This window comes from Saccopteryx leptura, chromosome 3 (genome assembly GCF_036850995.1).
Source record: "Saccopteryx leptura isolate mSacLep1 chromosome 3, mSacLep1_pri_phased_curated, whole genome shotgun sequence".
Taxonomy (NCBI): domain Eukaryota; kingdom Metazoa; phylum Chordata; class Mammalia; order Chiroptera; family Emballonuridae; genus Saccopteryx; species Saccopteryx leptura.
This window is the reverse complement of record NC_089505.1, coordinates 218537497-218561143: the sequence shown is the minus strand read 5'-3', so window position 1 is coordinate 218561143 and position 23647 is coordinate 218537497. Positions and strand designations below refer to the sequence as shown.

The 23647-nt window shown below is 41.8% G+C and overlaps 1 protein-coding gene across 5 annotated transcripts in view; it reads left to right on the top strand.

Moving 5' to 3' along the window:
* Positions 1-11445: 11445 nt before the first annotated feature.
* Positions 11446-23647, top strand: part of UXS1 (UDP-glucuronate decarboxylase 1) — a 162381-nt gene continuing 150179 nt past the window's right edge. For 2 of the 5 annotated variants that reach the window (XM_066377552.1, XM_066377551.1), the window contains exon 1: positions 11450-11646. In XM_066377552.1, coding sequence (XP_066233649.1) covers positions 11553-11646 — 94 coding nt within the window. In that variant the 5' untranslated portion in view covers positions 11450-11552. Of the gene's footprint in view, positions 11647-23647 lie in introns of all 5 variants that reach the window. The other 3 variants (XM_066377549.1, XM_066377548.1, XM_066377553.1) reach the window with 2 other exon arrangements.

The window sequence follows — 23647 nt, the reverse complement described above, 5'->3', positions numbered from 1 at the left end:
CTAGAACTTCCAGCACTACATTGAATAAGAGTGGAGAGAGTGGCCAGCCTTGTCTTGTTCCTGATTTTAGAGGAAAAGCCTTCATATTTTCACCATTTAGTATATTAGCTGATGTTTTGTCATATATGGCCTTTATTAGGTTGAGGTACTTTCCTTCTATTCCGATTTTGTTGTGTTTTAAACATAAAGGGATGTTGCATGTTATTGAATGCCTTTTCTGCATCTATTGATAGGATCATATGATTTTTGTTCTTTGGTTGATGTGGTGAATTATGTTGATCAGTTTCTGTAAGTTAAACCACCCTTGGCCCCTGGAATGAATCCCACTTGATCATGATGTTTTATATTTTTAATGTGTTGTATTCAATTTGATAGTATTTTTTTTAGCATTTTTTTGTATTTTTCTGAAGTTAGAAGCGGGGAGGCAGAGAGACAGACTCCTGCATGTGCATCACTGGGATCCACCTGGCATGCCCACTAGGGTGTGATGCTCTGCCCACCCAGGTCATTGCTCCATTGCAACCGGTGCCATGCTATCACCTGAAGCAGAGGCCATAGAGCCATCCTCAGAGCCTGGGCCAACTTTTGCTCCAATGGAGCCTTAGCTGCAAGAGGGGAAGAAAGATATAGAAAGAAAGGAGAGGGAGAAGGGTGGAGAAGCAGATGGGTGCTTCTTCTGTGTGCCCTGGCTGGGAATTGAATGCGGAACTTTCACATGCCAGGCCAATGCTCTACTACTGAGCTAGCTGGACAGGGCAATTTTGCTAGTATTTTGTTTAGGATTTTTGCATCTGTATTCATTAGAGATATTGGTTTGTAGTTTTCTTTTTCTGTGTTATCCTTGCCAGATTTTGGTATGAGAGTTATGTTGGCCTCATTAAATGTGTTGGGGAATATTGCTTCATCTATTTTTTGGAAGACTTTGAGAAGGATAGGTACCAAATCTTTTTTGAATGTTTGGTAGAATTCACTAGTGTAACCATCTCATCCTGGACTTTTGTTTTGGGGGAGGTTTTTGATACTTGTTTCTATTTCCTCCCTGCTTATAGGTCTATTTAGGTTTTCCACTTCTCTGTGGCTCAGTCTAGGAAGATTGTATATATAATTCTAGGAATTTATTCATTTCCTCTAGGTTGTTGAATTTGGTGGCATAGTCTTTCAAAATATTCTACTATGATCTTTTGTATATCTATGATGTCTGTGGTAATTTCTCCTCTTTCATTTCAGATTTTGGTTATATGAGTCCTTCCTTTTTTTTCCTTGGTGAGTCTAGCCAGTGTTTTTTTTTTATTTTATTGATCTTTTCAAAGAATCAGCTCTTTGTTACATTATATTTTTCTATAGTTTTTTGTTTTCTATTTCATTTAGTTCTACTCTAATTTTTACTATTTCTTTTTTTCTGATGACTTTAGGTGGCTTTTATTCTTCTTTTTCTAGTTCCTTAAGGTGTGATGTTAGGTTGTTTACTTGGGATCTCCCTATTTCTTGATATAAGCCTGGAATAATATAAACTTCCTCTTATTAGTGCTTTTGCTGCATCCCAGAAATTTTCATATGTTGCGTTGTCATTTTTGTTTGTATATATCATTCTTTTCTCTTTTTAAAATGTTCATTTTATTGATTTTAGAGAGAGAGGAAGAGAGAGAGAGAGACAGGAACATCGAGCTGTTCCTGTATGTGCCCTGACCATCAAACTGGCATCTTCTGCTCTTCAGAACAATGCTCTAACCAACTGAGCTATCCAGCCAGGGCTGTATATATCTTCTAATCTCTGCTTTTATTTCTTCTTTGACCCAGTCATGTTTTAGAAGTATGTTTTTAATTTCCATAATTTTGTGGGTTTCTTTTTTTTAAAATTTTTTATAGATACAGAGAGAGAGTCAGCGAGAGGGATAGATAGGGACAGACAGACAGGAATGGAGAAAGATGAGAAGCATCAATCATCAGTTTTTCGTTGCAACACCTTAGTTGTTCATTGATTGCTTTCTCATATGTGCCTTGACTGCGGGCCTTCAGCAGACCGAGTGACCCCTTGCTTGAGCCAGTGACCTTGGGTCCAAGTTGGTGAGCTTTTGCTCAAACCAGATGAACCTGCATTTAAGCTGGCGACCTCAGGGTCTCCAACCTGGGTCCTCTGCGTCCCAGTCCGATGTTCTATCCATTATGCCACCGCCTGGTCAGGCTTAGTTTTGTAGGTTTCTTTACTTTCTTTTTTATAGTTGAATTCTAATTTCAAAGCCTTATGATCAGAAAATATACTTAGTATAATTCCAATCTTCCTGAATTTGTTGATGTTAGTTTTGTGGCCCAACATATGGTCTATTCTTGAGAATGTTCCATGAACACTGGAGAAGAATGTTTAATCTGATGTTTTGGAATGAAATGTCCTACAAATGTCTATTATGTTCATTTGGTCCAGAATGTGGTTTAAGGCTGGCATTTCTTTATTGATTTTCTATTTGGATGGTCTATGTATAAAGTCAACAATGTTGTGTTGGAATCTCCAAGTATGATTGTGTTTCTGTCTGCTTATATTTTTAGATCAGTTAGTAGATATTTTATATATTTTTTTCTTTTTCTTTTTTGTTCCTTAAGTGAAAAGCGGGGAGGCAGAGACAGATTCCCACATGTGCCCAATCGGGATCCACCCAGCAAGCCCACTAGGGGAAATGCTCTGTCCATCTGGGCCATTGTTCCATTGCAACTGTAGCCATCTCAGTGCCTGAGGTGAGGCCATGGTAACATCCTCAGCTCCCAGGCCAACTTGCTCCAATGGAGTTATGGCTGCAGGAGGGGAAGAGAGAGATAGAGAGAAGAGAGAGGGGGAAGGGTGGAAAAGCATATGGTCACTTCTCCTGTGTGCCTTGACCAGGAATTGAACCCAAGACATCCACACGCTGGGCCGATGCTCTACCACTGAGCCAACTAGCCAGGGTCTCATATATTTTGATGCTCCCTGGTTCAGTGCATATATATTAAGAAGTGTTATGTCTTCCTGATACAATGTCCCCATTATCATTATGAAATGTCCATCTTTGTCTCTGGTTACCTTTGTTGTCTTGAAGTCAGCATTGTCAGGTATGAGTATGGCTACCCCTGCTTTTCTTTGGTTATTATTTTCTTGGAGAATTGTTTTCCAACCTTTCACTTTGAATCTACTTTTGTCCTTGCAGCTTAGACGTGTCTCTTTAAGGCAGCATATGGTTGGATTTTTGCTTTTTGATCCAATCTGCCACTCTGTGCCTCTTTATTGGTGAGTTCAGTCCATTTACATTTAGGATAATTATTGACAGTTGAGAATTTCCTATAGCCATTTTATATTTTGTTTTCAGGTAGCTTTGTGTCTTGTTCAGTTCTTCTCTTTTTTGTTTCTGTAAGTTGTTTTTATTTGGTTGTATTTCATACTTCTTTCCTGTTTCTTCTTTTTTAAGTTGTGTGTTTCAGTAGTGGCTTTTTGTGGGTGGTTATCATTATGTTAAGAAAAAAATGTTCATATGGACAAGAGTCTTTTGTCATATGAGTGCTTCTACACGCCATCCTCCTTTGTTACTACTGATCTTTATCCTCTCTCCTTTTATGTTATTGTCACAGATTATCCTTGCTTTTATTGTGACATTGTTGGAGCTTTTACTTGTGGTTTTGATTTGGTTTGTGTGTGTGTGTGTATGTGTGTGTGTGGTTGAATAATACCCTTTATTTCCTGCAGTGGGTTTTTTCTGGTGATAAATTCCCTCAGCTTCTGTATGTCTGTAAAAATTTTTATTTCTCCTTCATATTTAAGGATAATTTTGATGGATATAGTGTTCTTTGCTGGTAATTCCTGTCTTTCAGTGTTTTGAATGTTTGGGTCAACTCTCTTCTGGCTTGTAGAGTTTTTGCTGAGAAGTCTAATGATAACCTAATGGGCTTTCCTTTACATGTTATGGTCTTCTTTTCCCTAGCTGCCTTGAGGATTCTTTTTTTGTCATTGACTTTTGACAGTTTTATTATGATGTGGCTTGGAGTAGGTCTGTTTGGGTTGTGGTAGCTCAGCATTCTGTTTGCTTCTTGGATTTGAAGCTCTCTTTCCATAGGATTGGGAAATTCTCATCAATTCTTTGTTTGAATAGGTTCTCCATTCCTTTCTCCCTCTCTTCTTCTTCTGATATAGCCATTATTCTTATATTGCTCTTTCTGATGGACAATTCTTATAGAACTCTCTGTTTTATTTTTTCTAATTTGTGAGTCTCTCTCCTCTTCTCTCTGTAGCATTTCTAGTTGCCTGCCTTCGATGTCACTGATTCTTTCCTCTGTCTGGCTTGTTCTATTAGCTAAACTTGCTACCTCAGTCTTTAATTCACATATTGAGTTCTTTAATTTCCATTTTTAAAGTTTCAATCTCCTTGCCTGACCTGTGGTGGCGCAGTGGATGGGGTGTTGACCTGGAATGCTGGGGTCGTCAGTTTGAAACCCTTGGCTTGCCTGGTCAAAGCACATATAGGAGTTGATGCTTCCTGCTCCTCCCTTTCTCTCTCTCTCTCCTCTCTAAAAATGAATAAATAAAGTATTTTTAAGTTTCAGGCCCCTTTGGTGAGGCATTCTTTTTGTTCATTGATTTGTTTTTTGAGCTCATTAAAGTTGCCTATTGGTGTCTTCTCGCATCTCCTTGAGTATTTTTGGAAGTTCAATTTTGAATTCTCTATGATTTAATTCCAAGGCTTCCATGTGATTGAGATATTTTTCTGGAGGTTTTTCATTTTCTTTCTGAAATACATCTCTGTCTTACGTAGCCATGGTATTTGATTTCTTCTTCCTGATGGCATTTGAGAGTGGTATTGTTAAGAACCCTAAAAAAAAAATAAAACTACTAAAAAAATTGAAAAAGTAAAAAATAATACAATAAAAATGTAAAAAATTATGAGTAAAGAAGAAAAACCATAGGAAATAAGATTGAAAGCAAAGAAAAAATAAAAAAACACCCACAAAAATAAGATTAAAAACATAGAAATTTTTAAAATGAAATTCAAAAATGAAAAAGAGAAAAAAGAGTAAGAAGAAAAAAAGGAGAAAGGGAGGAAAAATAAAATTTGAGTTTGAGAGTTATTTTCCAGTAGGTGTCACTGTATTACAACTTTTAGGTCTGTGAAGTTCTTGGGCTGTCCACTGAGATGTTGGTGAGGCAATGATGTAGGGGGGACCATAGTCAAGTGGATGGGTGGGGCATGTTGTGAGGGATTTACTGCTCTGACAATGGCCATCCATCTCAGGCTTCCTGGGACCCCTTCCCATGTCTCAACAGACTTAAGGACTGGCCATGGAGCACCTCTGTTCATCAGGGGAGAGAGTGGTGCTGGAGAGCTAGCTGTGGGGTTTGTCTCTGCCACTCTCATTACCGCAAGGTGAGGGAGGTGGGGTCTGGGAGGCTGAGGGCTGCAGTTTAGCTTTTTTCTGTCTCTGCTGAGTGCCTACCTCAGGCAGACTGAGGTAACATTATGACCTTGTACTTCATTTATCTTTGATTTATCTCCCCCTCTGCCCCTCTGTCTCACCACTGCTCCTGGCAGAAGGAGACCAGTCCCTCTGAGTTTCCTCTCCATACCCCTAAGACAAAATCCAGAGAGCCTGAGCTTCCCTTCTCGCCATAGTCCAGCAGAGACAAAAAAAATCCCAGTCACTCTGGACTTATCGCCTCTCCTCTCCAAAGCCCACTGTGATTGCGTTTTATCTTCTGTCCCCCTTTTTACCCAATCCCACCTTTAGTCCATTTGGTGCATGGCTCTTTCAGGTGCACCTGTGAGCCAGCTGGGGTTCCTCTGTGCATTATAGTTGTTCAGTTGTTGAAATTTCAAGGGAAGATATCAGGAGAATCTCTCACACCACCATTAATCTGACATCATGCCTATTTTTATAAAGAAAGTTTTACTGGGACATGGCCATACCCACTCATTTACATATCATCTGTGGCTGCTTCCAGCCATCAACAGCAAGCAGCACGAACTACTTGTGACAGCAGCTGTATGGCCCACAAATACAAACACTATCTGGCCCTTTACAGAGAAGTTTGCAGTGTCTCTACTTTCCCTTTCTGACAGAGATTGAAGACTACCTCTCCCTGGCTGAGCTAAAATACCAAAGATATCTATCTGTTCGGGTAAAGGGGGTCAGACCAGCACAGGCAGGAGCAGACCGAAGCAGATTGGAGCAGATCAGCGCAGTGCAGAGCAGGCTGGCGAGGAGAAAATGAGCAGAGCAGAGCAGAGCAGACCACTGAGGAGCAGAGGAGGGCAGAGCTGTCTAGCAGGAAAGGGGTATGATCCCAGGGCTTCCTCACAACTGTATTGTTATCACAATTGAGCTATTTTGTACTGAATAAAGTCCTTCTTAACTAATCCCAAGTTAAAGATTCCTATTGGCACTGAATTGGTGCCAACCATTAGTGATGGCCATGCTGGAATAGTCAGAAGGAAAACCAATTGCAGAACCTACCAAGGAGCTGGAAGATGCAGTGTACACACTCCAGCCCCAGCAGAACAGCACAGAATCTGGAAGCTCAGATGAAGGCTGAGACAATTGGGGAATAACCAGCAAAGGAAGGCACCCTTGACCAGGGCATGAGCAACTCTTGGTTTGTACTAACCCTTAAGACTTTTCAGAATCTTTCTTTCCAACATTACTAATACCTTTTCTTCTTGTTTCCTGCTCCTCCTACCAAACAAAGATCCTTTCTGTGCCCTGTGGGGTCCTTTCCTTTCCAGGGACCTTGCTTTTGCTACTTCCTGATGGATGTCCCACACAATGTGTATGAGAAAAAAAATCTTACTGTTCTTTCCTTTCTCTCTTCTGACCTGGAAACAGAGGTGTCCTGGTAAAACAAATAAAATAACCAATTTCTAGTAATTGCTCATTTCCATGGGATAACTGTTAGATAGGACAAGGCTCTCTAGATCTGGCCGGGTCTAAATGTTATTTCTAAGTGCTATTGTTATATGTTAAAGTGTAGCACAGTATTTTGCAGACTCAACTGTAAACATGATAAGCTTGAAGGAACCCAAAGTTAAGTGTACCAAAGGAGAAATTAACCTGCAATTAACCAAATATAAACAATGGCTGAACTTCTCTTTAAGACAGAGCTTTGGCTGTGAATCCCTCTACTTGCTCCAAGTAAATAAAATTATCTAATGACAACCATGTCTCTGTTCTTGAATAGAACACTCCAAGCTATGAACTCCTAGAGCTGGGTAACATAAACACTCCCACTGGAGTTGCTAATATTCAGCTTGGGTAAGCCTGTACAAGCTGATCTGTCTGGTATACTCCCTGGAAGCAATGTCTTGTGAAATTTCTTAGTCCATCTGAGCCTCTCCCAGAGCACTCACCACTTTCTACCATGAATTATAGTTATTTCTGTACATGGCTTCACTCTCCTACAGAAAAGGATAGGAATAAGGCATGGATTCAAAAAGCAGCCCAACACACAGCAATGTGGACACTGACTAAACTCTCAGAGCTTCAATTTCCTCATCTGTTAAAGGTAGCAACAATCCTACATATATCACAGGGATGTTACAGAATTAAACAAGAAAACATGTGAAAGCATCCTACTTAACAGTTCCTGGCTCATGGTAGCAGTTTTACAAATGCTAGTTTTCTATCTTTCTTAGGCTTCTCACAAGCTAGAAAAGGAGCCATATTACAATTCATTTTTTAATTACCCCAAGTGTCAAGAACAGTGCCTTTTAAGTAGAATTTTCTTGAAAATATTCTTGTTCACATTTCCATGAGAGAATCAAGTTGATAGCAAGGTCAGGGTGGGGTGGTCAAGAGCCCAGAACCTGGTGAGGTGTTAGGGTGGGCTGATTGGAAGAGAAAAGTGGAGAGGAGCAACAAGTGTGGATTTAGCTCAGCCCAAAGTTTCCCTAATGAGCCAAGAGGTCCTCTTTGGCACCTCCTTTCCCTCGGACATTCTTACAGCCTCTGGATGCACACTTACTATTCGTATTCCCCAATTCTGGCTTTGGTGGAACTGGAAATCAGGGCCTTGAGCCACAATTTTCTGGGTGGTAACAACAACAGCAGCAGCATTTCTGACTGCAGCTGCTGATGGTATTTTCATATACATAATCCAGTGGTATTTTCATATACATAATCCAATGGGGCAGGAAAAATTGGCAACAGTGTGCCAAGGCAGGAAATGCACTCACCTAGGACTGCTGTGTTTTAAGGAGTTTTGTACAGAAATAGCATGTATTTCACAATTTCTGGCCTTCTTGATTTGATATAACCAGTGGTGGGATTCAAATAACTCAACAACCAGTTCTCTGCCCTAATGACCATTTTAAGTATAAAAAAAAGATATATAGCCTGACCAGGCGGTGGTGTAGTGGATAGAGCGTTGGATTGGGATGTGGAGGACCCAGGTTCGAGACCTTGAGGTCGCCAGCTTGAGTGTGGGCTCATCTGGTTTGAGCAAAGCTCAACAGCTTGGACCCAAGGTCGTTGGCTCGAGCAAGGGGTTACTCAGTCTGCTGTAGCCCCACGGTCAAGGCACATATGAGAAAGCAATCAATGAACAACTAAGGTGTTGCAACAAAAAAACTAATGATTGATGTTGCTCATCTCTCTCCATTTCTGTCTGTTTGTCCCTATCTATCCCTCTCTCTGACTCTCTCTCTGTCTCTATAAAAAAATAAAAATAAAAGATATACCAAAAGGTGGTTTATTATTTCATACATTTAATACTTAAATAAGAACAATAAAAGAGGTACACAAAACTAGATTGTTACAAGAAAGTTTTAAAATATTAATGAAAAATATTAAATAATACCTGAAAAAAAACAATAAAACTGTTATTTAAGATATTTCCATGTTGCTTCTTGATTGGCATCGTCACATGCAATTTTCTTCACTTTTATCCTAGCTTCCTATTGGTTTCACAATTTGGGGACAGAATGAAGATTGCTACTGGCGCTGAGAATACACTGTTGCGTAGATGAACATTAAAGAAGAGTAAGGAATGTAAATCTGTGACTTTACATTGGGCGGCTGCTCAGGTGCCCACCTTAGAGGAACGCTGATTACAAGTGCCATTTTAACAACCGGTTCGCGGAACAATTAGGTATCGGTTCTTCTGGACTAGTGCAAATCTGTTGAATCCCACCACTGATAATACCTATCAACTAACTCCCAGTTACACTCTAATATGTTTGGATTCTGCTTACAGCTTCAAGCTGACACTGATTGCTTTCTCATATGTCCGTGACCGTGGTGGTGGGTGTGTGCGTGTGTGTGTGTGTGTGTGTGGGGGGGGTCCGGGCTCCAGCCTAGCCAGTGACACTTGCTCAAGTTAGCAACCTTTGGGCTCAAGCCAGGCACCATGGGGTCATGTCTATGATCCCATGCTCAAGCCTGAGAACCTGAGCTCAAGCTGGACCTCAAGTCTGGGACCACAGGGTTTCAAACGTGGGTCCTCTGCATCCCAGGCCGATGCTCTATCCATTGCACCACTGCACCACCGCCTGGTCAGGCTTAATAAAGTTAAAGAAGCACATTCAGTGAAGTTTAGCAAACGTGCCTGGTGTTCCGAGATCAGCAACACTGCTGGCTGCTTTGATTTCTCCCTGTGGCTGAAGATCAGCACGTCTGATCTGCAGCTCTCCAACACTTCCTGGCGTCTCTCTTGATTTGACAACATAAATATCTGTGGGAATCATCTTTTCTTTCCTATGAGACCAGTGTTTCTGTGGTTCCAGTGACTACATCTCTGTGTTCCTTGACACACCTCCATGCTTGTAGTAGGCATTCAATAGATGTCTATAAAAGAATACTTCAGATAGCACCATAATTCACCCCCTTAACTGTGTTAAAATGGATACGCAGCCCAAGTGTCCATCAGTGGACGAGTGGATTAAAAAGCTGTGGTACGAATACACAATGGAATATTATGTGGCTGTGAAAAAAAAGGAACTCTTACCTTTTGCAACAGCATGGATGGACCTGGAGATTATTATGCTAAGTGAAATAAATCAGGCAGAGAAAGACAAATATTATATGATCTTCACTTATATGTGGAAGCTAATGAACAAAGTTAACTGAGGAACAGAATAGAGGCAGAGGCAGGGTCACAGGGAGCAGAGGGACATCTGTCAAAAGGAAGGGGATGAGGGGATGGGATCAGAGAAGGTGAAGGGATTAGTGAAATTATATATACATAACACAGAGATTCAGTATTGGGACAGCAAATCTCAGAGAGAAGGGGAGAGGGAGTTAGGGGGAGGGTGGCAAAGGGGGTATAAATAGGGACACGGGGTTGGGGGGTGAGGGTGTTATATTGAGTGGGACACTTGAATCCATGTAAACAAATTAAAATTAAAAAAAATTAAAAAAATATATACACTCAACAAATTGTAATGAAACACATCTGATGACATGTTCAGCTAGGCAAAGACAGTGTGATTTCATCCTTTCCTTTTCCTGGTTTGTCCTAATTATACTACTGACATTATTTTCTTATAATAATAATAATAATAATAATAATAATGTGACCAATCATCCTCCTTTAGGGAGGACAGTCCTTCTTTTGTAAGTTCTGTCCTCCCTCGAAAAGTGTCCTCCTTTTTGATATTGGAAGACTAATCTGTAAATATCCGTATTTGATTGATGCAGTTGATTCATTTTGTGTGATGTGATGTATTTGTATCTAAATGAGTACTTTTTTCTTACAATTATTATTAAAAATTAATAGGCATGTAAGCATAATTGCAATATAAAATTAGATATTTCTATTATGCATTTATATTATACTGTATTTTTGTTGCAATGAATAGAATGTTTCTTTTATTTATGATACTGTTTTCTTCAATTCATTTTTGTCCTTTTCCTTGTAAAAAAGTTGGTCACCTTAATAATAATAATAAGCGCTTTATTTTTATAAGACATCTCAGTCCATCACAGCACAGAAGTTTTTGACTTCAGCTGTGTTTCAGGGATTAATCATTTTCTCTGCTGCTACAGTAACTAAGAAAGCAAGAACACAGCTCAGAGAACTCATCAACTTTCTGAGGGAAGGCCTTCAAATAACTTCAAAGCATGGCCAAATTTAGCATGCATAAATACTTCTTTTCATCGCAACATTTTACTGCCCACCACATGCCACCAGGTGGGTTGGGTTCGGAAACCTGGCAACAGCGCTACACTACAGTCTTCAGGCTGGGGACACACCTATCTCGTACACTGCACCAGCCCCATATCCGGGAAAAACACGCCAGTATGCGCATGCGCTGCGCCCGTCCCACCACCCCTCCTAGCCACATTCTTCGAAAACCGAGGTGAGAGTCGCTGCAGTTGAGCCAGGCGGAGAGGAGGCGGAGGGCGGGACGTTGGGAGGGTGAAGGCTGGGGCTGAGTTGCGCGTGCGCAGTGGTTCTGCTAGCAGGAAACTGGCATGCGAAGGCAGGGCTTCGCAGGCGGCTAGAGGCGGGGCTCTCCCGGGCCGCCGCCGCCGCCGCCGCCGCCTCCGCGTATTGTGCAGCAGGCGGCCCCCGAGCAGCAGGGCCCTAGACCGGCGCGCTCCTGGGGATGGTGAGCAAGGCGCTCCTGCGCCTCGTGTCTGCCGTCAACCGCAGAAGGATGAAGCTGCTGCTGGGCATCGCGCTATTTGCCTACCTCGCCTGTGAGTGAGCGCCCGCGGCCGGCGGGGGAGCCTCATTCATTCCTGGGCGCCGTGGCGGCGGGGCGGGGGTCGGCGGGCTGCGTGTGGCCCCGGAGGCGGCCCTGCAGCCCGGTCTTTCTCCCCTCCGGGACCAGCACCTCCTTCTTCCCCTCATTTCCGGGAGCTTCGGACTCTCGTCCTTTCCACTTTTGCGACAAAGCTGCTAGCAACTTGGGCACAGACCTTCGACCGGTTAGGCCCGGCGCAGCGGTCCTTGTACCGGAGCGCAGTGACCACGGGGCCCCGCACAGCGGAGGCGCCGCCGTCCTTGACCAACACCGCACACCGTGGCCACAGCCCACTGCCCAAGTACCCCTCCTTGGAGCCTGGGACTGCTGTCCGCGTCGCCCCGAGAGCCGGCCAGGCTTTCGGCCGGCGATTTGTGAGCGTGCCGCACGGGGACATCCTGGGGACATCCGCGGCCCCGCCGCAGTGCGGTGTTGGTTAAGTAGGATAAAAATACTGTTGCCGTTGGCATAGACTCTGCTCTGACTGCTCCTCAGGAAAAGTACTCAGCATTTATTTAACTGTTGGGGAGTCCAGTGTTGCCGGCCCCCGCCGGCCAGCGGACGCTCCCAGGTGTGCGGGCGCGCATGGTTTCCCGGCACGGCGCTCGGTCTTCCTGTCCCTGACAGCAGGCGCTTCCTTTTGTGAGGTTCTCGTCGCTGCCATCACTCACGGTCGCACCCGACACTGGGCATTGTTGGACTAAATGTCTTCTTACAGGCATAAACCGTTTTGTTTTTTTTTAAACTTAAGATCTCGATGGGAGTATATTTAAATGTTGCTATTAATACTTTGCCAAGTGCAAAAATTGGACTAGAAATAGCTCCCAGTGTGAGCTGCGTTTGAATCCTAGCCACCAAACACACACTCAAATGAAAGCATCTGCTAACCGGTCGAGTTACTAACCTTGATTCCGGAGGTGAGAGGGGACTCCGGAAAGTAACTTAGGTTGAGCACTGACTGGGAAGACGTGTGTGATTCAGACCCAGCCTGTCTAGTGGAGCTCAGCTATTCCAGGAGGTGGAGCTGAGGAAGCTCTAGCGGGGCTTCTGGTTGCTAGGCAAGGTTTTCGGCTGCGAGGGAGGAAGTGTGTCTGATCAATTGTAAATAAGAAAAGCGAGACCCAAGGGCAAAGAACCACTTGAAGTTGCATAAGTATTGTTATGACAGTAATATTACCAAAACTTGCTTATTACTTACTGTGTATGTGCAGGCATGAGTCTCTTTGGTTGTCTCAATTACCTCAACAGTTCTAGGAAGTAGGTACTATAATTATTCTCATTTCAGAGGTGAGGAAATTATGGCAAAGAATAATTAGGAGAATTTATGGATGATTACACAGATGATAAGCTATGGAAAACCCAAGTTTTGAACCTGGAGAGGCCAGGGAGCTGAGGCCTAGAACCTAGGTCTGCAGCAGGTTCCTGTTGATATGAGGGTTTCTAAAGTTAGGACGTTTAGAATTAATTGGTAGAGGATCCAGTAGAGACATGGAAAGGTATTCACCATTCATTCAACCAGGAACTACCAACTCCTTACTGCTGTGCTTGATATCGGTGGACACCAAAGAGTGTAGAACACCTAGGTTTTGCAGTTACGGAGTCTAGGGCAGTGGTTTTCAAACTGGAGTGTGAATCTGATTCATCTGGAGGATTTGCACAGCACAGGCTGCTGCCACCTACCTCCAGTTCCTGGCTCAGTAGGTCTGGGGTGTGGCCTGATAATTTGTATTTCTAATAGCTTCACCTAGGAAGCTGTTGCTTCGATTTGAGGATCCCACTTTGAGAATGACTGGACTAGAAGGTGAGATGGCTGTGAATTAAGATATCACCCAAATGAGGCTTAAATTATAAATTGGTAGAAGGAAAGAGATGAATAAAGTTTATGACAGAGACTCCTGAGTTAGAGCAAAAGGGATGTTTGTTTACTTGAAGAATTGAGGGTTGAACTAAGAATCGAAGGATATGTAGGAATATATGTAGGAATTAATAGGGAAGTGAAGGAGGGAATGTGTGCCAAAAGGAACAGCATGTATAGAGGTCCTGTGGCAGCCAAGAGCAAGGAGTATTCTGGGCATGCAAAGGAGGGTAGTGTATTTGGTGTGTGAAAATGAAGTATAATGATGAGGCTGCCCCACCAGACAGGGGCCAGAAAAGGTAGGCATAGGAGAGCCCTGTTCCAGCTTGTGAAGTGGGAGGTTTTATTTGTGAGGGGTTTAAGAGGCAGTGTTACTGATGAGCATGGGTGGTAAATCTGAGACACTTTGCAGGAAAAATGTTACAGGGTTCCTGAGGACCTGAAAGGAACACAGTGTCCTCCTGGAGGATACTGAAAATGTAAGTTAACAGTGACTTCTGTGATTTTTTTTTTCTTTGTGGCAGAGACAGAGTCAGAGAGAGGGACAGACAGACAGGAATGGAGAGAGATGAGAAATATCAATTCTTCGTTGCGGTTCCTTAGTTGTTCATTGATTGATTTCTCATATGTGCCTTGACTGGAGTGGGGGGGGGGCGGGGGGGCAGGGGTGGCTACAGCAGACCCAGTGACCCCTTGCTCAAGCCAGCTACCTTGGGCTCAAGCTGGTGAGCCTTGCTCAAACCAGATGAGCCTGCCCTCTAGCTGGCAACCTCGGGGTCTTTAACCTGGGTCCTCCACATCCCAGTCTGACACTCTATCCACTGTGCCACTGCCTGGTCAGGTCAACTTCTGTGATTTTTAATGTCTACTTTCCCTTATTATTAATCTTGCCACCCTATTATAAGTAAATCTCACCTGTGTTGACAAAACTGTCCATACTCCCAAATAACACACTGTCCCTGTTAGCCAATCCCCCTTCTAGAAATGTTCTTCCTTTTCCTCTCTTCGGTTCTTCTAGTCTTTCTCCCTTTCTTTTGCCTCCTTTTCTTCAGTCTTTTTTTTTTTCTTTTTTGCCTCTGGGGCCCCAGTGCTCTTCTTGCCACCACATAACTCTTCTATACCATGCTTAGTGGTATGAGCATATGCCAAATTATATTGTACTTACGTTCCTTTCCATGCATATGTTTTCTTAATAAAATTACCAATCCTTGGGGACAGAGAGTGTGTCATATATGTTTCAGTCCTTGTGGCACTTAGATCAGTGCTATTAGGTCATTGGAAGAGCTCCACGGTCTGATTGTTTGAAAATCTGGGCCCCCTACTTGGCAGAGACAGCTCCAGTTACCTTTAGTGTTTTTTAACATGCACCTAGTTACAGTTTAATAAGGCAGATAGCCTCTGCAGGAGTTGTTAGGCAAAACAGTGTCCTCTGCCACTACGGTCTCCTGAAAGGCAAGCACTTGACTTCCTAGCTGATTATTTCAGTGTTTGTCTTTGTGCTATAGAATGATCTGCCTCTTGATTATTCATTAGTAGATATTTGTTAATCTAGCAACTTTCCTTTTTGGAAGGTGATTGTTTATTCTCTTTCTTCTGCACCTATGCTCACCACCTCCTGTGTAGGTATGGTGGAATTGGGGGAGATCAACATTTAGTAGTCATGTATGACTAATGCCATTCATAGTGAGCCATGTTGTAGATTACATTTTGCTTTCCTTGGAGCTAATAATTGGCTTTTTTTTAAAATTTACTTTGCTTTTAAGGTACTATTACTTATTCAACCCCAACCTCTTTGTTGGTTGTGTCTTCCTGCGAGATGCTCAGAAGTGTCAGGGCCTCCTCTGGAAGAAGGGCCCCAGCCAGAGGCAGATTTTAATGGCATGTGCACTGGGCACGCACCTTGGGCCCCGACTTCTGAAGGGTGTTGCAAAACACTTTTTTCTAATGAAGAGGGGGGCAATATTTTCTTCTGTGCCCAGGGCCTCAACCAACCTTAATCCGCCTCTGGCCCTAGCCTTCAGACCTACTCTGCCCATCACACTCTTCTGTCTCCTGCTTCCTCATCCTTATTTTACAGAGATGTGCACAGGAGAGCAAGCATTTGGAGACTTTGTCCATAAATATCTTTTCTGTCTTCACATTTAATTGATAGATAATGCAGAATTCTAGAACAGGGTTCCTCAGAATTTTTCAGGCATTGTTCCTTTCCCTTTTGGCTTTTAGTGTTGATGAGGAGTTTCAGGCCAGTCCCTTTCTGTGTGATTTGCATTTTTTTCTGGAAGATTGCAGGATCTTTTTGCCTATGATAGTCACTTCAGGCTCTCTGCCCCGTGGCCTTCCCTCACTCCTGGAGTTTGATGGCCACATGTAATCCCTGTGCCCAGGGGCTGAGGGAGTGCCCACTGCACTTCTGGGCCCAGTGGGTAGTTGTGAAGGCAAGTGTCTCCAGCTTTCCAGATGACAGTGCTTAGTGTGCAGAGCCCCTTCCATGAAATAAACCTGAAGACGGCATCTTTGTTCTAAGCCTTTGAGCGACCGGAGTTGGTTCCTGAAGCAGCAGGGCAGAGTCTGCTCTGCCTGACCCGCCCTGTGCTCTGCCTGCATGTCTTGTACCCACAGTGCTGGTTACTTTTGGGCGCTTGAAATCCAGAGACTCAGATTCTTCAGTTCTGGAAGTTTTCTTAAATTACTTTTTGGTTATTTGCTTCCTTCCATTTTCTCTTTTCTCTTTCTGGGATTTATTATGCTGATGTAGAATTGTCTGGTTTAGTCTAATTTCCAATTTTCTCTCTTTAAAATTTTGTTGTGCTTTTAGGCAACTTCCTTTGTAGTCTTAACTCTTTTAGTTATTTTAAACAAGTTTTATTTTTGCTATCATTTTTCACTTATAAAAGTTTTTTTATGGCCCTGGCCGGTTGGCTCAGTGGTAGAGCGTCGGCCTGGTGTGTGGGGGACCCGGGTTCGATTCCCGGCCAGGGCACATAGGAGAAGCGCCCATTTGCTTCTCCACCCCCACCCCCTCCTTCCTCTCTGACTCTCTCACTCTCTCTTCCCCTCCCGCATCCAAGGCTCCATGGGAGCAAAGATGGCCCGGGCGCTGGGGATGGCTCCTTGGCCTCTGCCCCAGGCGCTGGAGTGGCTCTGGTTGCGGCAGAGCGACGCCCTGGAGGGGCAGAGCATCGCCCCCTGGTGGGCAGAGCTACGCCCCTGGTGGGCGTGCCAGGTGGATCCAGGTTGGGCGCATGCGGGAGTCTGTCTGACTGTCTCTCCCCGTTTCCAGCTTCAGAAAAATACCCCCCCCCCAAAAAAAAAAAGTTTTTTTTTGTTTTCTGAATTAAAAAAATTGTCTTTGTTTCATGGTTGTATTCTTTTCATGATAGTTTTGTTTGTTCAGGTTTCTTCTTACAGATGAGCTTCTTCCCCCCCAGGTCACTTGTACGTTTCTTGTTGGAGGCTCTCCTCACCTTTCTAGTGACCTAGGTCATGGGCTGGTGTTTGAATCAAGGACTCAAGTGGATGGAGAGCTGCCCCTTTGCTGTAAGCTGTGTTGCTTACTGGTGGAGTCTTACCACCTCAGTACCATGGGACTGTCCTATGAGCGTAGTGACAAGGCTATCCCATTCCCCTGCTGACCAGGGCGGCCTAGCCACTTGCAGTCTGGGAGCCCAGTGGGGAGTGGGCCGAAAGATCTTGATCATCATCTTAGTTGGACTTGGAGCTCCCCAGTGTGAGACCCCTGCATTCTACCCTTTCTAGGATGGAACTGCCCATCTTCTGTTAAAGCAGGAGTGCAGCTGGCAGTCACATTGCTGTTCAGACAGATTTGAAAGTAAACTCTTAGCTGCCTTGACACCCATGTCTAAGTGCAGCAGGCTGATCATTTTCAGTCCTTGTAATGCAGTGGTTTTCATCGTTTTTCATCTCATGGTACACAAACTAACTGCTAAAATTCTGTGGCACACTAAAAACATATTTTGCCAGTCTTGACAAAAAAAATAGGTATAATTTTTGATTCATTTGTACTGGATGGCTATTGCTGTGTTCTCTTGACTGTAGTAATTTTTTAAAATTTGAGAATCTAAAGGAAAAGAGGTTAGTGCCCCTGACTAAATACTAAGTGTGTTTTAAAAATTCTTGCTGCACTTTGGTTGAAAATTGTTGTACTAAAGTATAACTTGGCCTTTTCCACTCCCATCTTCTTTTTCTTGACCCCCTCCCTTCAGTGACCCCCTCTTCATCTGCCAGCAACATTTGTACCCCTTTTTCTTGTACACATGGGTTTATACAACAAGAATAAAAACAAAGTTTATTTTCTGACATTCTAGTGGAGTCTTTTCATCTTGAAAACTAGAGTTGTGATACCTAGTTAATATTCATTTAATTTTTAGTGTATCATAGATTTGGTTGTAATAACATTGTATTTGTAGTACTTTTCTATTCTATTCTATACATATTGTTGTTATCTCACTGAAAATTTCAGAAAAGACATGAAATTAAACCCTGAGAACCATATAAAAGCACGTTTTGGCCTGACCTGTGGTGGCGCAGTGGATAAAGCGTCGACCTGGAATGCTGAGGTCGCCGGTTCAAAACCCTGGGCTTGCCTGGTTAAGGCACATATGGGAGTTGATGCTTCTGGCTCCTCCCTCTGTTCTCTCTCTATCTCTCCCTCTCTCTAATAAAAATGAATAAATAAAATCTAAAGAAAAACCTTAAAAAAAAAAAAAGCATGTTTTGTGTGTGTTAGCTTTGCATTTATGATACTTCCCTGAGTAAGGAATTGCTATTGGAGTAGTTTTGCAGTCTAATCAGTCCCTCTTGAATTCCCTGTAAACATTTACTGGCCTGCTGTCAGGGAGGAGGTGCAGCCTGTTAGCATCCTGATGCCAATCGACTCTGGGGAGAAAAGACAGGGAAGAACAAGCATGTTCTAGTATGTGTAGCTGGTGTTTTGATCGGCCTGATTGGAAGACTCAGCCAGCCTGCTGAGATGCAGGTTCCTCCTCAGGCCTACAAAGTCAGAGCCTGGAATCTTCCTCCCTTCCCTCCTTGGGGTCTGGGAGGGTCAATCTAGAAATTGTGTTGAACCCTCAACATTTTATTTTAAGAATTTTCATACCTATCTTTTGCTCTTTCTCTTGAAACATAAATTGAGCAAACACCCAAGGAATTTCCTGCCTAGATATATCAGTTCTATTTTTTCCTCACATTTGTCCTCTGTTTTTATATTTTTCTTGTGGAAATACTGGAAAATTGTAGATATAATAATACTTCACCTTCAAATACTTTAATTTTCTAAGACTAAAGACATTCTCCTATATAGTCTTGTCACCATTATCATTCTCAAAAAATTAACATGAATGTCAAATAATCTACAGTTTATATTTGAATTTCCTCCAATTTTATCATAAATATCTTTTATAGCCTTTTCTGTTTTTGTTTATTTGTTTCTTAATCTAGGATCTAGTCAAGGTTTGCACATTGCATTTGACTGTTATGTGTCTTTCTTAGGATTAAATTCAGTTAAACTTTTTTTTATAATAATGCGTATTGGTTTATATTATATAAGGGTTATCTCATTGTTGAAAAGTGTGGCACCTGGCGGGGTCCTCACATCACTTCATTTTAAAGGCACATTTCTGTAGTCCTCAGTCTGGGATGATTCCTGGAGACCTTAGGGCCATCTCTAGTTTTCGGCCAGTGCTTTAGCCTCCATTGACAGTCCCTGCCTGGATCCCTTTTTAGAGTAGGAATCACCAAATGGTGATTTTCTAATTCTGCAAACCCTTTCTTGCCAGTGTTCTTCTGAAAAGAAAAGAAGAACTTGCCCTCCCTCTTCTCTTACTTGCTGCATTCGTTTCCTGAGGCTGCTGTAACCAGTTGCCACAATCTAGGTGGCATTAAAACAAGGGATTTATTCTGTTCTAGCTCTGGAGGATGAAAGTCTGAATTCCAGGTGTTCACAAGGCCAGGCTCCCTCCTCAGGCTCCTTGGAGGCTCCCAGTGTTTCGGCGGTAGGGGCATCATTTCTCTCAGTGCCTCTGTGGGTTACCGTGTCTCCTCCTCTTCTGTCACATCTCCCCTTCACTCTTTGTAAGGGTGCTTGTCACTGGGTTTAGGTCCCAACTGGATAATCTAGGGCAGCAATTTTCAACCCTTATGGGGCAAGAGGCACACCGGTGTGCTGCAACAATTTATAAAACATGCAGTACCTTACTGTTTAATCAGGGACACTGACCTCTTTTCACTCGATTGTCAAATAAAAGAAATGACGACAACACACTAATCATCTGGTGTGAACGAATCAAAATTATACCTATATTTTTGTCAGATCTGCAAAAAATAGATTTTATGGTATGCCACAGTCTTTCAGTAGTTTTGTGCCATGAGATGAAAAAGGTTGAAAACCACTAGGATGATCTTTTGGTCTCAAGATCCTTAATTACACAGAGATCCTTTTTCCAAGTAAGGTTATGGTCACAGGTCTAGGAATTAGAACTGGGGGATACCAATCAATTTATAAACCCCCCCCTCCCCACTTTTTAAAATCACTTGCACTTTCTTTTTTTTTTTTTAAATAAATTTTTATTAATGGTAATGGGATGACATTAATAAATCAGGGTACATATATTCAAAGAAAACATGTCTAGGTTACCTTGTCATTAAATTATGTTGCATACCCCTTGCCCAAAGTCAGATTGTCCTTCGCCACCCTCTATCTAGTTCTCTATGCCCCTCCCCCGCCCCCTAACTCTCCCCCTGTCCTCCCTCCCCCCACCCCTGGTAACCACCACACACTTGTCCATGTCTCTTAGTCTCATTTTTATGTTCCACCAATGTATGGAATCATGTAGTTCTTGTTTTTTTCTGATTTACTTATTTCACTCCTTATAATGTTATCAAGATCCCACCATTTTGCTGTAAATGATCTGATGTCATCATTTCTTATGGCTGAGTAGTATTCCATAGTGTATATGTGCCACATCTTCTTTATCCAGTCTTCTATTGAAGGGCTTTTTGGTTGTTTCCATGTCTTGGCCACTGTGAACAGTGCTGCAATGAACATGGGGCTACATGTGTCTTCACGTATCAATGTTTCTGAGGTTTTGGGGTATATACCCAGTAGAGGGATTGCTGGGTCATAAGGTAGTTCTATTTGCAGTTTTTTGAGGAACCACCATACTTTCCTCCATAATGGTTGTACTACTTTACAGTCCCACCAACAGTGAATGAGGGTTCCTTTTTCTCCACAGCCTCTCCAACATTTGCTATTACCCGTCTTGTTGATAATAGCTAATCTAACAGGGGTGAGGTGGTATCTCATTGTAGTTTTGATTTGCATTTCCCTAATAACTAATGAAGCTGAGCATCTTTTCATATATCTGTTGGCCATTTGTATCTCTTCCTGGGAGAAGTGTCTATTCATGTCCTCTTCCCATTTTTTTATTGGATTGTTTGTTTGTTTGTTGTTGAGTTTTATGAGTTCTTTGTAAATTTTGGATATTAGGCCCTTATCTGAGCTGTTGTTTGAAAATATCATTTCCCATTTAGTTGGCTGTCTGTTTATTTTTATATCAGTTTCTCTTGCTGAGCAAAAACTTTTTATTCTGATGTAGTCCCATTCATTTATCTTTGCCTTCACTTCTCTTGCCATTGGAGTCAAATTCATAAAATGTTCTTTAAAACCCAGGTCCATGAGTTTAGTACCTATGTCTTCTTCTATGTACTTTATTGTTTCAGGTCTTATATTGAGGTCTTTGATCCATTTTGAATTAATTTTAGTACACGGGGACAGGCTGTAGTCGAGTTTCATTCTTTTGCATGTGGCTTTCCAGTTTTCCCAACACCATTTGTTGAAGAGGCTTTCTTTTCTCCATTGTGTGTTGTTGGCCCCTTTATCAAAGATTATTTGACCATATATATGTGGTTTTATTTCTGGGCTTTCTATTCTGTTCCATTGGTCTGAGTGTCTATTTTTCTGCCAATACCATGCTGTTTTGATTATCGTGGCCCTATAATATAGTTTAAAGTCAGGTATTGTAATGCCCCCAGCTTCATTCTTTTTCCTTAGGATTGTTTTGGCTATTCGGGGTTTTTTATAGTTCCATATAAATCTGATGATTTTTTGTTCCATTTCTTTAAAAAATCTCATAGGGATTTTGATGGGAATTGCATTAAATTTGTATATTGCTTTGGGTAATATGGCCATTTTGATTATATTTATTCTTCCTATCCAAGAACAAGGAATATTTTTCCATCTCATTGTATCTTTTTCGATTTCCCTTAACAATGCTTTGTAATTTTCATTATATAGGTCTTTTACATTCTTTGTTATGTTTATTCCTAGGTATTTTATTTTTTTTGTTGCAATCGTGAAGGGGATTATTTTTTTGAGTTCGTTTTCTAATATTTCATTGTTGGCATAGAGAAAGGCTATGGACTTCTGTATGTTAATTTTGTATCCTGCGACCTTACTGTATTGGTTTATTGTTTCTAATAATCTTTTTGTGGAGTCCTTCGGGTTTTCGATGTATAGGATCATATCATCAGCAAAAAGTGATACCTTTACTTCTTCTTTTCCGATATGGATGCCTTTTATTTCTTTGTCTTGTCTGATTGCTCTGGCCAGAACTTCTAGCACCACGTTAAATAAGAGTGGAGAGAGTGGACAACCCTGTCTTGTTCCTGATTTAAGGTAGAAAGTCCTCAGTTTTATGCCGTTTAAAATGATGTTGGCTGATGGTTTATCATATATGGCCTTTATCATGTTGAGATATTTTCCTTCTATACCCATTTTGTTGAGAGTCTTAAACATAAAATTGTGTTGTATTTTATCAAAAGCCTTTTCTGCATCTATTGATAAGATCATGTGGTTTTTGTTCTTTGTTTTGTTGATATGGTGTATTACGTTAACCGTTTTGCGTATGTTGAACCATCCTTGAGATTCTGGGATGAATCCCACTTGATCATGATGTATTATTTTTTTAATATGTTGTTGTATTCGGTTTGCCAGTATTTTGTTTAGAATTTTAGCATCTGTATTCATTAGAGATATTGGTCTGTAGTTTTCTTTCTTTGTGCCATCCTTGCCAGGTTTTGGTATGAGGGTTATGTTGGCCTCATAAAATGTGTTTGGAAGTATTGCTTCTTCTTCAATTTTTTGGAAGACTTTGAGTAGAATAGGAACCAAGTCTTCTTTGAATGTTTGATAGAATTCACTAGTATAACCGTCTGGGCCTGGACTTTTATTTTTGGGGAGGTTTTTAATAGTTTTTTCTATTTCCTCCCTGCTGATTGGTCTGTTTAGGCTTTCTGCTTCTTCATGACTCAGTCTAGGAAGGTTGTATTGTTCTAGGAATTTATCCATTTCTTCTAGATTGTTGTATTTGGTGGCATATAATTTTTCATAGTATTCTACAATAATTCTTTGTATATCTATGATGTCTGTGGTGATCTCTCCTCTTTCATTTTGGATTTTATTTATTTGAGTCCTGTGCCTTTTTTCCTTGGTGAGTCTTGCCAAGGGTTTGTCAATTTTGTTGATCTTTTCAAAGAACCAGCTCCTTGTTTTATTGATTTTTTCTATAGTTTTTCTGTTCTCTATTTCATTCATTTCTGCTCTGATTTTTATTATCTCCTTTCTTCGGCTGGTTTTGGGTTGTCTTTGTTCTTCTTTTTCTAGTTCCTTAAGGTGTGAAGTTAAGTGGTTTACTTCGGCTCTCTCTTGTTTGTTCATATAGGCCTGAAGTGATATGAACTTTCCTCTTATTACTGCTTTTGCTGCATCCCAGAGATTCTGATATGTCGTATTTTCATTTTCATTTGTCTGTATATATCTTTTGATCTCTGCGCTTATTTCTTCTTTGACCCATTCATTTTTTAGAAGTATGTTGTTTAGTTTCCACATTTTTGTGGGTTTTTCCCCCTCTTTTTTGCAGTTGAATTCTAGTTTCAAGGCTTTATGATCAGAAAATATGCTTGGTACAATTTCAATTTTTCTAAATTTGCTGATATTGTCTTTGTGGCCCAACATATGGTCAATTCTTGAGAATGTTCCATGTACACTAGAGAAAAATGTATACTCTGTCGCTTTGGGATG